This window comes from Myzus persicae, unplaced genomic scaffold (genome assembly GCF_001856785.1).
Source record: "Myzus persicae strain clone G006 unplaced genomic scaffold, MPER_G0061.0, whole genome shotgun sequence".
Lineage (NCBI taxonomy): Eukaryota > Metazoa > Arthropoda > Insecta > Hemiptera > Aphididae > Myzus > Myzus persicae.
Genome location: NW_019101193.1, coordinates 1 through 13,784, shown reverse-complemented (window position 1 = coordinate 13,784; position 13,784 = coordinate 1). Strand labels below are relative to the sequence as shown.

The window sequence follows — 13,784 nt, the reverse complement described above, 5'->3', positions numbered from 1 at the left end:
AATAGGTTCGTGATATAAAATATAAACAATAGTTTAATACAAATCTAAATATTTTGAAAATGTCTTTATGTTTATAAAATACAGTAATAACCTATTTAGACTTCTATATGTTTTTTTATTTTTAGTCCTTTTGTGAGGACTAATTATACTTTTTACAAATAACAAATACCACAATAACTATACTGTACAAACATTAGTTATTCATTTTTATAGCATTGTATAATATTACATAATTACGGTATAACTATAGTGCTAAAAATATATTAATCGAAACAATTTTTATAATATTTTCAGCTATTAATCAATTTAATATTTGGAATTTAAGTATACCAAAATGTACAGAACTTCTCAATATTCGCTGCTTTCAGCTACATTACTATTATCATTTCTAGTTTCTACTATATCAGCTATAAGTAAGTACATTTATCTTTACATTATTAGTTAAATATTGTTTTTTACTGGGCCCGGATTTATGGATTCATACTAAAGACGTAATGACTTATTGAGCATTTCACATGGGACTTATTTACAGGGTGCCATCAGTTGTAGTAGTATTTAAAAAATTTTTTTAGATGCAATCCGTAAGAACGAATGCAGTTATTATAATTTGACTTATACCATAAGGGTTTCTATAACACATTAGAAGAAGTAGGTATGGTTATGGTAGTATAATAATAATTAATAGTTATGGTTTGATTATTGTTTGGCATACGAGATCAAAATAAATCTTAATATAATCTTTAATATTATTTCATATTATTACTGTATTGAGTATAAGTATGTTGCATTCAGTTGATGTTTTGATAATTTGATCCATTTAAAATGGATAGTAACTTCATTCATTTTACGAAACGAACACATACTATAGTAGTAGGTATGGAACTTGTAATCAGTTTTTTGAGGGATGCCAAGGTGGCATTTGCTTGTGTTTAATTGTAAAAGCAGTCCAATTATTGGTGAAATAAAGCATAGGTAACTATAATTTTTATAATTTTGATGAAATTAGATTTGTGTAAGCACTAGAAAATTATTGTTACTACAAAAATTGATTATTTATTTATTTTACAGGTCTTTAGCTCAAATATATAGACGAATGTAGCTAGTACTATAGGAATTTTAAAAACAAAACATCACTCTGAAATGTATCCATGATTTTGAAAAAAAACCTATAATAATTTAGATGAGACATCACTATATTTTACTGTCAAAAACTTAAGTTTGTAAATAATTATAAATATTTTGGTAAATATAACAATCAATACAGCACAATAATTAATAATAATAAGCAAATAATTAAAAATCAATAAATAAAATGTAGATAAAATATCATTACTTATGTTCTACTGTCAATAATTGAAGTTAGATTTAATTTAATTGTCAAAACTTTTAAATATTGGAATTTTGGTCGTACCATCGAAACTTACTGTTGAACAATACAGAAATATTGAATATTTGAATACGATAGTAGACTACTTATCAATAGCATAGAAAATAGAAAAGATTATTGCATTCGACAAATTGATCTGTTGACTGTCTGGAGAATACTTTATGACTTAAAAATAATACTTCTAAACGTTACAGAAATCGATAAAATAATCAGTAGTAGATACACGTACAGGTAACGATACATTAATTAATAATCTAGGTATGCTAGGGAGGCCATTTGAGTAGACCGTTTGTGTACACCATAGAGGCATAGACTTATACTAAGTACCTACCTATATGGCGGCTATATAGTAGGTATTATCATAAGGGCTATCATGAGGTCTTAGATCATATACGTAGGTATATGATCTAAGCATGAGGTACACTCGAATTGCCTCTCAAACCATAGATCGGGTACTAACTATTGATTAAATATACATAGGCCATATTATATTATGTACATAGACCATATATTATGTACATAGACAGCCCAAGCAGTGATACAAATTATAAGTATATGTATAGTTACTATATTTAATCAATGTTCAAACCTACCTATATTTGGGAGGCAATAACTATACTTATTAGTTATTACCTACCTAATAATAGTTTTAAATTAAATAGACGGTCGTTTCCTCAATAGAATTGCATGTTTAAACAAATAATACAGCATTTTTGTAATTTTCTAACAAATAATAATTTTAATAATTTGTATTGTGTTTATTTTTGCTTTTCTGAAATTACATTGAGATTTCTTTATAATTATAAATAATGTATGCTGGGTGCCTGGGTAGGTATAGCTACTCCCCTCGAGAATTCACTGCCAATGTATTTTACACGCATATGCTTATTGTAAAAATGTTACAGATTATATATATTCTAATAGCTGAATCCAGATTGCATGCCAAAATATTAATATAAATTGGAATGTCCGAATTGCACGCTGTCTCTTGGAGGGGTATATGTCCGAATAAAGTAACTAAATAGGTAACTTAGTTTTCCGCTGGAGGAACGTGCTTTCGTCCTAACGAGTAATCTAATAAATGAAAAAAAAAATATTTCGTTACTTAATAATTGGCTTAATAGTTTTAATTGAATTTTATTAAAATGTTAAATGAGTTTCATTTCTATAATTGTTTCATTGTTTCATCATGTGGTCATGTGGATAAACTTACAGATTAGGTACCTACTTAGTACTTACATAGTTACATAGCAAAAGTCTCGTACAATCGTATCTACAAGTACTAAATATTCACAAAAAGTGAACCATATGTATGGTATTATTTAATTTTTATTATGCGATGTGTACAAAATCAAGTTCCGTATCGTGAAATGAATAAAATTCACATCCGTTCTACGAAATAGATCAGAAAGTTCAATACCTACTCTTTACTCAAATGGACATATTCTATTTCGACTGCCAAATAAACTAGTTAATGCTTTACTTAGTTTGTTTTTAATCTTTTAATCTTTTGCCATTAGGTGCTATCTAGTTATAGGTATATTATGATCCATATAAATATTACCTAATTTATACTATATTTTTCAAATAATGTCATTCTAGTTCAATCTCCACCAAATATTATTAAGGAACCACCTGGTTATGAAGTACTGTTTCAAGTAGCTAATGATCAATATTCTAATGATAAACCATTTACAATTGATTGCGAAGCAGAAGGAGAGCCTGCTCCAAAGTATTATAAATTAGTTAGATAAATCTTGTGAAATTTGTTTTTGAAAAATTAAATGGTTTTATGAAAGGTATCGATGGATGAAAAATGGTAAGAACTTTGATTGGCAAGCATATGATGACAGAATAGCTCAACAACCAGACAGTGGTTCCCTAGTTATTACAAAACCTAGAGATGAAGATTTTGGTACCTATGTTTGTTTTTAAAATAATTAACAGCTTATTATTTAACTACCTCTTACTGTTAGGACAATATCAATGTTTTGCTGAAAATGCTTGGGGTATAGCTACCTCTAAATCTGTAATGGTTGTGAAGGCTGAACTAAATTTGTTTAACAATGAACCGAACCTCTATATTGATGCTCAAGAAGGTGAGCCATTTAAGCTGACTTGTCATCCTCCGACTGCATGGCCTAAGCCAACTGTAATTTGGCTAAAAACAGTAAATGCTCACAACAATATTATTTATCAATTATATTTATTAATATTATAATTAATGATATATTAATATATATATATATATATATATTTTGTATACATTTAGACTAAAGATGACATATTAACGACTGTTGATAACAGTAGAATGACGATTGACCCAGAGGGTAATCTTTGGTTTTCATATGTAATGCAATCTGACGCTAGCTTTACGTATTATTGTTATGCAAGTTCATTTTCAATGTATGAATGATTTTACTACCAACTCAAACTAAAGTATTACATTTAATACCTAGTCTAAATTATTTGTAATTATTAGGAATGAATATAAATATGGTAATCCAGTGAATATAAATGTTATTCAAACTGCTGGAACTATTTTACAAAATAAATATCCACCTATTCAACAATATGTAACTAGGAGGAATGAAGTGTCATTGTTGAATAAAACAGTTGAATTGTTTTGTATTTATGGTGGAATGTATGTAATATTATATCTTATATCTTATTATATCATTATCTTTAGTAAATAAATGTATATATTTTTTATTTGAAACTTACAGTCCACTACCCCAAACTATTTGGTTAAAAGATGGAAGAGCCATACAATTCAATAAACAGATTACCCTAACAAATTATGGAAAAAGTTTGATTATTAAGGAAATACAATTTGAAGATAGAGGAAAATACACATGTGAAGTTAGCAATGGCGTAGGATTACCAGAATCATATAATATTGTGCTTGATGTCATGGGTACTGCAATAATATTATATTTATAGCAGCTTTATAATATGCTATTATACATTTATACCTATATAACTATTATATGACCAATTATTGCAGTATAGGTATAAATTATGTGCCTACTTATGTACTAAATACAATTTAATTAACAGCTGTCCCGGTTTTCACTGTTATTCCACAAATTGTGGAAAGAGGTGAAGGAGAAACTGCTGTTATTAAATGTGAAGCAAGCGGCAACCCACAACCTTCAATTAAGTGGATTCACAACGGTCGTCCATTAAGTGAAGCATCACCAAATCCAAGACGTTCTGTTACTTCAAATTCTATAACAATTACAGCATTGACTAAGAATGATACTGGAAATTATGGTTGTAATGCTACCAATAGTGTTGGATATATTTACAGAGACGTTTATATTAATGTATTAGGTGTGTTCTATAACATGTTATTTATATGTATTATGATATTAACATCTATTGTTTGATAATAGCTTTGGCTCCTGAAATTGATGAACTTCCACACAATGTAAAAACTATTGAAGGTAGTACTACTACTGTAATTAGATGTAAACTATCTGGTGTTCCTAAACCACAAACAAAGTGGATAAAAAATAATATAGAATTAACTGGTGGACGATATACAACATTAGACAATGGTGATTTACAGATAAGGTCAGTATAAAATGTATAAGATTGTAATTCATGAATATAAAATTGATATTCATTTTTTTTAGTGAAGTTAGTTTTACTGATGCTGGAATTTATACTTGCATTGCTACCAACAATTATGGAACGGCAAATGCATCTAGAACACTTACTGTTAAAGGTTCACAATTTAAAGTTATATTTGAGTATAATACAATTAAAATAACCACATTTTGTCTGTAGAACATACAGAAATCATCACTGGACCTGAGGACAATGTGGTTGTTGCTGGATCGTCGGCCACATTTTATTGTACAGCAATTGCAGATCATTCTTTGGATCTTAACATTATCTGGTTAGCTAATAATGAACCTATAGATTATGATATCCAACCTCGTTTTGTTAAAAATAATGATCATTCTATGACCATAACCAAGACTATTGAATTAGACTCTGGAATTTACACATGTTTAGCTAAAACTGAGTTGGATCAAGTCTCAGTTAATGCCACCCTTATTGTTCAAGTAAAGAGTCATTATTTATGTCTTATGGATATGTTCATTGTGATTTATGAAATATATTCATACATATTTTATTTTACACAACATTTGTTAGGACAAACCAAATCCACCTACAGGCTTGGAAATTATTTGTAATAAAAGAAATGCGGTTGTAAAATGGCGATCAAACGGAGATAATCGTGCACGTATCCTAAGCTACACTGTTGAGTATAATACCAGTTTTGATCCTGGCACCTGGTTAGTTGCATCAGATAATGTACCTGCAACTAATCCCGAGTTAATTGTACCAATGACACCATGGGCAAATTTTACATTCCGAATAATTGCAAAGAACAAAATTGGTAAGTCGAACCCATCTTTACATTCAAGTCTTTGTACCACACAGCCAGATGTACCTTATACAAATCCAGAAAATATTGAAGCTTATAGTACTAAACCGTCTAAACTTATTATTAGCTGGACAGTAAGTAATAATTTAATTTAAAAGAAATGGTTTTATGAAATTTAAAATATAACATTTTATAATGTTAAGCCAATGCCAAAAATCTATCATAACGCTCCTGGCTTAAGATATCAAGTTTATTGGAAACAAAATATGCCTGGCCAAGTCTGGAATTTAAAAGAAATAACAGATTATACTGAAAATAAAGTAATTATCTTAAATCAACCGACAGACAAACATTATAAAGTAAAAGTAGTTGCATTTAACGAAAAGGGTGAATCTAGCGGACCTCAAAAAGAAGTCATTGGACATTCAGGCGACGATGGTAAATTTCCTTATATTAGTTTATTCTTATTATTTTGTTGTAACTATCTTAAGTTATTTTGTAGTTCCAATCGATGCACCTCAAAATCTAACTGTTTTAAATGTTACTGGTAGTAAAAGTGCTATATTGAGTTGGGAAGCTGTTTCACCTGAATCTGTTAAAGGAAACTTTAAAGGCTACAAAGTAAATTGATATATTTTCATATGTTATATTATATTATTTTTATACCCATTTAAATATTTGTATTTATTGTTATGTAGGTATAATATTTTAATAACGAAAAATTAAAATGAATTAAATTAATGTAATATTTAATATAGATCCAATTTTGGACAGAGGGAGATGGAGAAAATAATAAGATTGAAGAGAAAGTTAGTTTAGATAAAACAACAGTTGAAATTAAGACATTTTTTCCTAACGCTAAACATTATTTGCTTATTTTTGCATACAACAGTCATTTTAATGGAGCACGTAGTCAATTTATATCTTTTGATACACCTGAAGGAGGTACTTAATTCATTTTGTAGGCTTAATTAATTTTATTTATGTTATTTATTTAATATTTTTTGGTGTTTTTTTTTAAGATTCATTCTTTGACTTGTATCAAACCATACCTTTGTAAAAATTTGTATACCACTGTACCAAGGTGGATTTATAAACTCACCTTGGTATGTATACAAATAACTAGGTAATTAGGACAACATTTTGTTTGTTTAAGTCCCTGGGCCTGTTCATGGAGTAGAGGCTGAACAATGGGGATCTTCCGCAATTTTATTGAGTTGGCAACCACCAGACGAGCCGAATGGAGTACTGACTGGTTACGAGATTTCTTATGAATCAATGACTCAACAAGGGGTAGGAGAAAGGGCAAAACGACCATCTATTACCAATCCTAAACAGACTTCTGCCAAGTTGGCTTCATTAAAACCATCAACTAACTATCGAATTTACATCCAAGCAGCTACAAAAGCTGGTGTTGGAGAACCGTACGTAAACATTTATTTAAGTAGTTTATAATATTATATTCGAGATATTTTAATTATTTTTTTCCCTCAATAGATTTTTTATTGAACAGAAAACCAAATCTCCCTTGCCAATAGACACTGAACTAGATAAGCCAGAGTTCAATTATGTCCATAAAGCATATAATAAATTTTTTGATACAGTACGTATTATCTGGAAACCAAGCCTTAATAGAAGCCCTGGATCTCACTTCTTTGTGAAATACAAGTAAAAATTTAAATTTACAATTGATTTCTATATTCAGGGTAGGTATCAATAATGAACAAATAATGAATTCTGTAAAAATGGTAACACTTTTTGAAACATTATTTTTAGAAAATGTAAGAATGTTTAATTTTAAAGTTTTATTTTCTAACCTTATACGTATGAATGAAACCAAGCAAATAGAAATTATACATTGGTGTTTTTATAAAATGCTTAGAGAATGTGTAGAAGGGTTTATTGATGTCCGATAATGGCTTCATTTAATATAAACATATAAGACTAAAAGAGAAAAAAATGTAGTTATCTTACATTTTCCAAAAGAATGTTAAAATATTTAATAGTTTTAAAAATCATAACCGTTAATTACTGTATATAAAAAAAATAATGTGAACCAATATAATTAAAAACTATTGGTTAATAATTTTAACTAATAAGTAATTTTATAGGCTTGAAGGCGATTATTTATATGAAGAAACTAAGCATGAACTTGACAAGAATTTTATTGATGTAAAGGGTTTGAAACGAGGAAAATTGTATGAATTTATTGTAGTTGTTGTAGATGGATTTACCATAAAAGAATCAGATATTGTGGAAATTGAAGCATCAAGCAATGTAGCTGGTAAATTGTTATAATTTCATCTTTATGAGGTTTTTTAATCATCTTTTAATATATTTATCTTCATACATACACAGTATGTCCTAAATGTCCCCTTAGGCCACTTATATCACTTTTAAACTTTTAGTATCTCCATGGCAAATCAATATATTCAAACCCAGTTTTTTTTCAATAGTATATATTATTTTGATTGAATGTTTTGAGATTCAACATTTTTTTTTCAAAAGAGTTTTTTAGTTGTAAAGATTTTTAAATTTCCCAGGTAGGTATTGATTTTTTTAATTATATTTTTTTTAAACAGTTTAGAAATTAAAATTGAGTAAAAATTTAGATGTGGACTTCGTAAGAATAATAGTTATCAGTGCCATGCTAATTTTCATTGGTGTCCCAAGACAATAATTGTTGGCACCCCTATTAAACATACATATTTCAAATGTTACAACTTTTGCTGTCCTAGGGTACTTGCTCCATTTGCTCTGATAGTTATGTTACCAGAACACAAATCACGAGATTTAATCAACCTCGATTAATATTTTTTCTGAAAGTTTTCTAGTTTATTATTCCTTTTTTTTTTATATACTTATTACTTAATAAATTTTCTTTTTTCAATTTTTACTTCGATAAAATCTTCATCTTAGCTAGTACAGTCTCAGCATGTCACATTCTATACTCGTATTGTTGGTGATTGCTAATATATTATTATAACCTTTGATTTTAAAATATACCTACATAAAAAGTGTATAAAATATAAGAATATTGCAAAAACAATGATATTAATAAAATATCTAATTTCTAATATAACAAATATATTATTATTATAACAATAAAGATATACTTATTGTAATTTATTGCATATTAATTTTTGTTTGTTTGATATGGTTCAGTTTAGTGTTAAAAATAGTTAAAATATTATTCGCTTAATAATTGCACTATTTTATCTAGGTATCACAGAAGCAGAAGAAACAACTGTATAGTTATAAATCCATTGAAACTAGGAGAAATAAATTAAAAAACATTTTAAATTTGTGGACAATTGAGTGACTGAATCGCAAGTGGCAAGCATACTTAATTCATTACCTGCTATTGATTAAGAATATTTTATACATTTTACTATTTTCCAACATATGTAATTATTAAAATAAATATATTCCACGATGACAAGGTGTAATTAATACAATTTCTTGTATGTTGGCGGACACAGGAAAACTAATGTATGTACTATTTAGCATAGATGTGTTCAGATTTCGATGGCCTAGGGGGCACAACAAATTTTTTAATTGTGAGACCTATTTTTGTTTAGACATAAAGAAACATTAATTTTTAAATGTTACAAAATTCACAACTGTAGGAATATTTTTTAATTTTGATCAGGAAGTATTACCATTGTCAAATTAATAAAAATACATATACAAAACTAAATTAAAAACAGATACATAATAAAGAAAAATTTATCCTGGCATGATTTTGTTGAAGGCACAGTCTGCCGAGGGGCCAGTGCCCACCAGACCCCTCCCGTAAATACGTCTATGCTATGTAGGGACCTATGTAACTTCATAGAGCAGCACATATGAGACTATAATGTAACGAGGCTTTCGTCAAATTATTGAAATCGTAATTTTTCAGAACTCAAACAGACTTGAGCATCATAACAATTACAGCATTGTGAGAAAGAAGAACATTGCACAAACTATATTGAGTATCACCAAAACAGTGTACAGGTTTCTCTTATGTTATTGTAATTCAAAAATAAATAACCCCGGATACTTGCTATTTTCTCCTAATTTTCTAAATATTTAGACTCTGAGCTAATACTCTAGGTATTTCTAGACATTTAACATTTTCAATTTTATTTCTATAAACTTTGTTTAAAAATTAATTAAGTCAATGCTGTCGCGTATGTTATCTTTTTGAACATTTTACATCAATATAAAAAAATTTAAGAAATTTAAAATTGTGATCTACAAATATAATAAATTTATAAACTATAATACCTACATGATTTCTTAAATAATAAATATAATATTATAACTTCGCATTGTCACAACTCTAGACTCTCTGAGCTTACACCAATCCTAATGCCAAATTTTTAATTTTAACACATAGTAAAAAGAAAAATCAATAACAAAGGTTTACTTTAATAAATTATCAAAATGTTTGTATATATATTATATTCAAATTAAAAAATATTCACAATATATGAATTACAATTATTTATTACATTGTTAGCTTCATATTTAAACATCTATATCAATAATATGGAATAATTTTTTAAAAATTATTCTTGATACTGTAGAAGTTTATTATTTTTATTGATGATACAATCACTATATACAGTTAAACTAAATAATAAATATATGTTAAGAAAAAAAACCAAGGAAATTAATTTTTTTATGGTATGATTTATTTATATGAATATACCTAATTGTATACTTTGAATTAATTGTTTAGTTTAGTTATAAACAATAAAGCAACTTCATGATTATATAAATTACTTAGTAATAAATTATGTTACCAAATCAATCAATTTAGTTATTTCTCTGTTGATTGTAATATGTTTGTCCATTTTGACCTCTGCCTCTCTTGGAGTAACCACGTCTATTGGAATCAGCAGAATCATATCTATTATACTCTCTATTATTCCCATCATACTGATCTTGACTATCTCCATAATAATTCTGAGGATCTTGGCTCCATTGTCTTTCATTTGTTGTACTTTGAAATCTATTGTTATCATATCCTTTATTTTGATGGGTTCCTTGACTATAATTATCATACCCTCTACTCTGCCCTTCACGATTGCTTCCATGGAAATCCCTGGGCTGATAATTGTTCCAGCCACCTTGCACTCGCCCTCGTCTATTATTTTGATGAACATTTCTGCTTTCGTTGCCAACAGTAATTGATTGAAATCCATCAGTCATCTGGTAAACATTAGATCCACCTTGAAAACCACCAATGTCAGGGTTTCTATACGATTGGTTGTCTCTATTTTGTGGGATTCCACCTTGACCTCCTCTACTGTTAAACTGTACACCTCTATTTGACTGATTACCTCTATTTGACTGATTACCTCTATTTGATTGACTACCTCTACCTCCTTGTGATTGTGTTCTTTGTTGCCAACTAGGCATCTCAGGAGGTGGTGCTTGTTGCTCATTTGGTCTTCCACCTCTATCAGGTACTTGACCAATCATAACCTTATTAACTGATGAATTTGTATTTTGAACAGCTAACATACTAGAAGTTTTTTCAACAATTGCTAAATCATCTCTAGCCGATAGAAAATCAGATGTACAAAAATTAGGTAATTTTTGTATTAGATTTAATTTAGTTTGATAAATTTCTTCCAATTTTTGTTTTTTATTTCTTAGTCTGTCAGGCCATTTAAATGATTGTACTGTTACATCAAGTCTAGTTAACAACATTTTACTTCGTATGTTAAATTCTTCATTAAGAAGTTCAATACTATTATTAATGTATTTCCATTGTTCACTACTGTATGAATTGCAAACCAATGACTTTCCAATTAATGCAGACGGAACCGTTTTTAGAAGATCTTGCAATTTTGAATTAACTTTGTTGAATAAAGAAGAAGTGTTGATATCTTGTGGTGGCTTAGGAAAATTTAATGTCATTAAAATCTCTTTAACATATTTAGATGTATTGCTTTCAATTAATGTCACTTGCATATTACATTTGGTATTAGCAGTGGTAGCATTTATTATTCGAGATGCTCTTAACTCACCAATCAAATAATCTAATAAAAGTAACTTGTTTTCATCTGAATTTAAACGATCTTCAAAGTGGCCTGCAATAAGAGTGTTATAAGAACAACCAGTTTCTTTTAAGAAACTACTAACTTCCAATAAAAATGAGCTAGAATCTGCTTCAGAGGTTATAGAATTTACATGTTCTTCTAGTCCCAATAGTATCTGAATTTCCTTGGTTATCCATTCAACTAATTGAGTATACTTGATGGATTTTGGTCCACCGTTAATTGATTTTTTAAATTCTTTAGCAGAAATGGATTTTCCTAAATTTCTTAAATCTTCCAAAATTAATGATTCCATTATTATTTACCTAAAAATAAGGAACACATTAATACACAATAAATAGTAAGTTCCACATCACTTTAAAGCAAGTGTAATTCCCAATCAAAATTACTCTAAACTCTGTTAACAGACAATGATTTAAAAAAATGTTGTGAGCCAGTCAGTACCTGTAGTAAATCTATTTATGAGTTAACATTTAAACGCCCTGCATGTAAAACATATTATACCTAATATATTGTGTGAAAAAATATTCAAACATGCCATATTTAACAGTTATGTAATCTTTAACCAATAGGATACATTTACTAAACAAAAAAAAATTTGTTTTGTGAGCCAAAACAAAATAAATGTGTAAGGTACCCTTAGCCACAAAAGGGGTTGAACAAATAGGTAATCTTGAACACACTATGAGTCTCAAGTAATTGATATAATTTTTGTTGAAATTGGTCAAGTAATTTTTGAGATCAGCCATTAGAGAATTGTATTTGTTACGGTAACATGTTTTTGTATTTTACTCAAAATTATTACAGCTATACATTTTCTGGAAGGCAGCAAGTATAGATGTTTATACAGGAAAAAAAATATGTCTGTTATAAATTCCACAAGTATAATTTCATATTTTGGAGCAAGTGGTTTCCTAAAAATATTTTTTTGATTTGAATATTACAACAATAACATAGAAATTAAAATTAAATATATTTATAGAAGTGCTTAGTTAAATTTGAAAAATTGATCTATTAAAAGATGATACTTTGACTATTGTATTGAGTGTATACTGTATGAAACGCAGAAACACAATTGCACATAATAAATAATACTTTTATAGGTGGAAAAAGGACAACTATCAAAACTGCATAGTTTGAAAACAAAAGTAAGATAAAACTATATTAGCGTAGAATAATATAATAAATAAAATAAATATAACTTACAACTTATGAACCTGATCACGTTTGTACTTTTAAAACTAAACACTTATTACTGTGAGATGTGAGTTAAACACACACTATCCAGTAATTAGTAATTGCTAATTTATTAATAGTGGTTAATTTACGATCAATCGAAAGCCTATAGTCTGGAACCTGCAGAAATCAATAGTCAATAATAGAATATTATAGTTTCACTTCAATATTATAACAGTCAATTGAATATATTTTATAAGAATTACGAATAAATAAAATATTATAGGTAGTAGGTACTAGGTACTTAATAGTCAGTAATAGAATATTTATTATTTAATAATTAATTGCTATTTAAATTGTATAATGTTACTCTTACTATCACAGTTACTATCAATAACTAGACGGTAAAAAAATGATAACATCTATGTCATGGAGTAGTAATAATATAAGCAATCAATCTACCATGCATAATAATCAAATTTTTTTTCCATGAAATGTTTAAGTTTGTTAAATATTTTACTTGATTGTAGAATATAATGGTGAATGGTTAGGTTAGGTTATACGCGGGGCTAGGACAGATTTCCCGATTTTGATAACAGCGAGATATCAACAAAATCAAATTTCGGGAGATCGGTTAGCCAACATAAGAAAAAAAAATTTCTCGTATATAATAAAATGAAAATAAAATTTTTTTTACCTAGCTGTCGTTGCCAACATGAAAATACAAAAGTCCTAATTTAAAATATCTAAAAATCTAACAATC

The 13,784-nt window shown here is 28.1% G+C and overlaps 2 protein-coding genes across 5 annotated transcripts; one reads left to right on the top strand and one right to left on the bottom strand.

The window, feature by feature from the left end:
• The first annotated feature begins 294 nt into the window (after positions 1-294).
• Positions 295-9,228, top strand: LOC111028162 (neuroglian-like). 4 transcript variants are annotated; one of them, XM_022306704.1, is made up of 19 exons: positions 295-413; positions 2,990-3,119; positions 3,187-3,302; positions 3,364-3,557; positions 3,660-3,793; positions 3,870-4,031; positions 4,114-4,304; positions 4,448-4,723; positions 4,786-4,966; positions 5,029-5,120; positions 5,183-5,463; positions 5,555-5,923; positions 5,993-6,227; positions 6,292-6,410; positions 6,548-6,734; positions 6,946-7,213; positions 7,287-7,457; positions 7,901-8,073; positions 9,013-9,228. In XM_022306704.1, the coding sequence occupies exons 1-19, from the start codon at positions 335-337 to the stop codon at positions 9,042-9,044; spliced, it is 3,390 nt and encodes a 1,129-aa protein (XP_022162396.1). In that variant the 5' UTR covers positions 295-334; the 3' UTR covers positions 9,045-9,228. The 4 variants fall into 4 exon arrangements, with proteins under 4 accessions (XP_022162396.1, XP_022162399.1, XP_022162397.1 ...); XM_022306705.1 differs by lacking the exon at positions 295-413 and adding an exon at positions 2,081-2,412; XM_022306706.1 differs by lacking the exons at positions 295-413; positions 2,990-3,119 and having other exon boundaries at positions 3,210-3,302; positions 3,364-3,486.
• A 1,259-nt stretch (positions 9,229-10,487) lies between these two features.
• Positions 10,488-13,310, bottom strand: LOC111028161 (protein FAM98A). The gene is made up of 2 exons (XM_022306703.1): positions 13,052-13,310; positions 10,488-12,150 (listed from the first exon to the last, which is right to left on the bottom strand). The coding sequence occupies exon 2, from the start codon at positions 12,138-12,140 to the stop codon at positions 10,596-10,598; it is 1,545 nt and encodes a 514-aa protein (XP_022162395.1). The 5' UTR covers positions 12,141-12,150; positions 13,052-13,310; the 3' UTR covers positions 10,488-10,595.
• Positions 13,311-13,784: the final 474 nt, after the last annotated feature.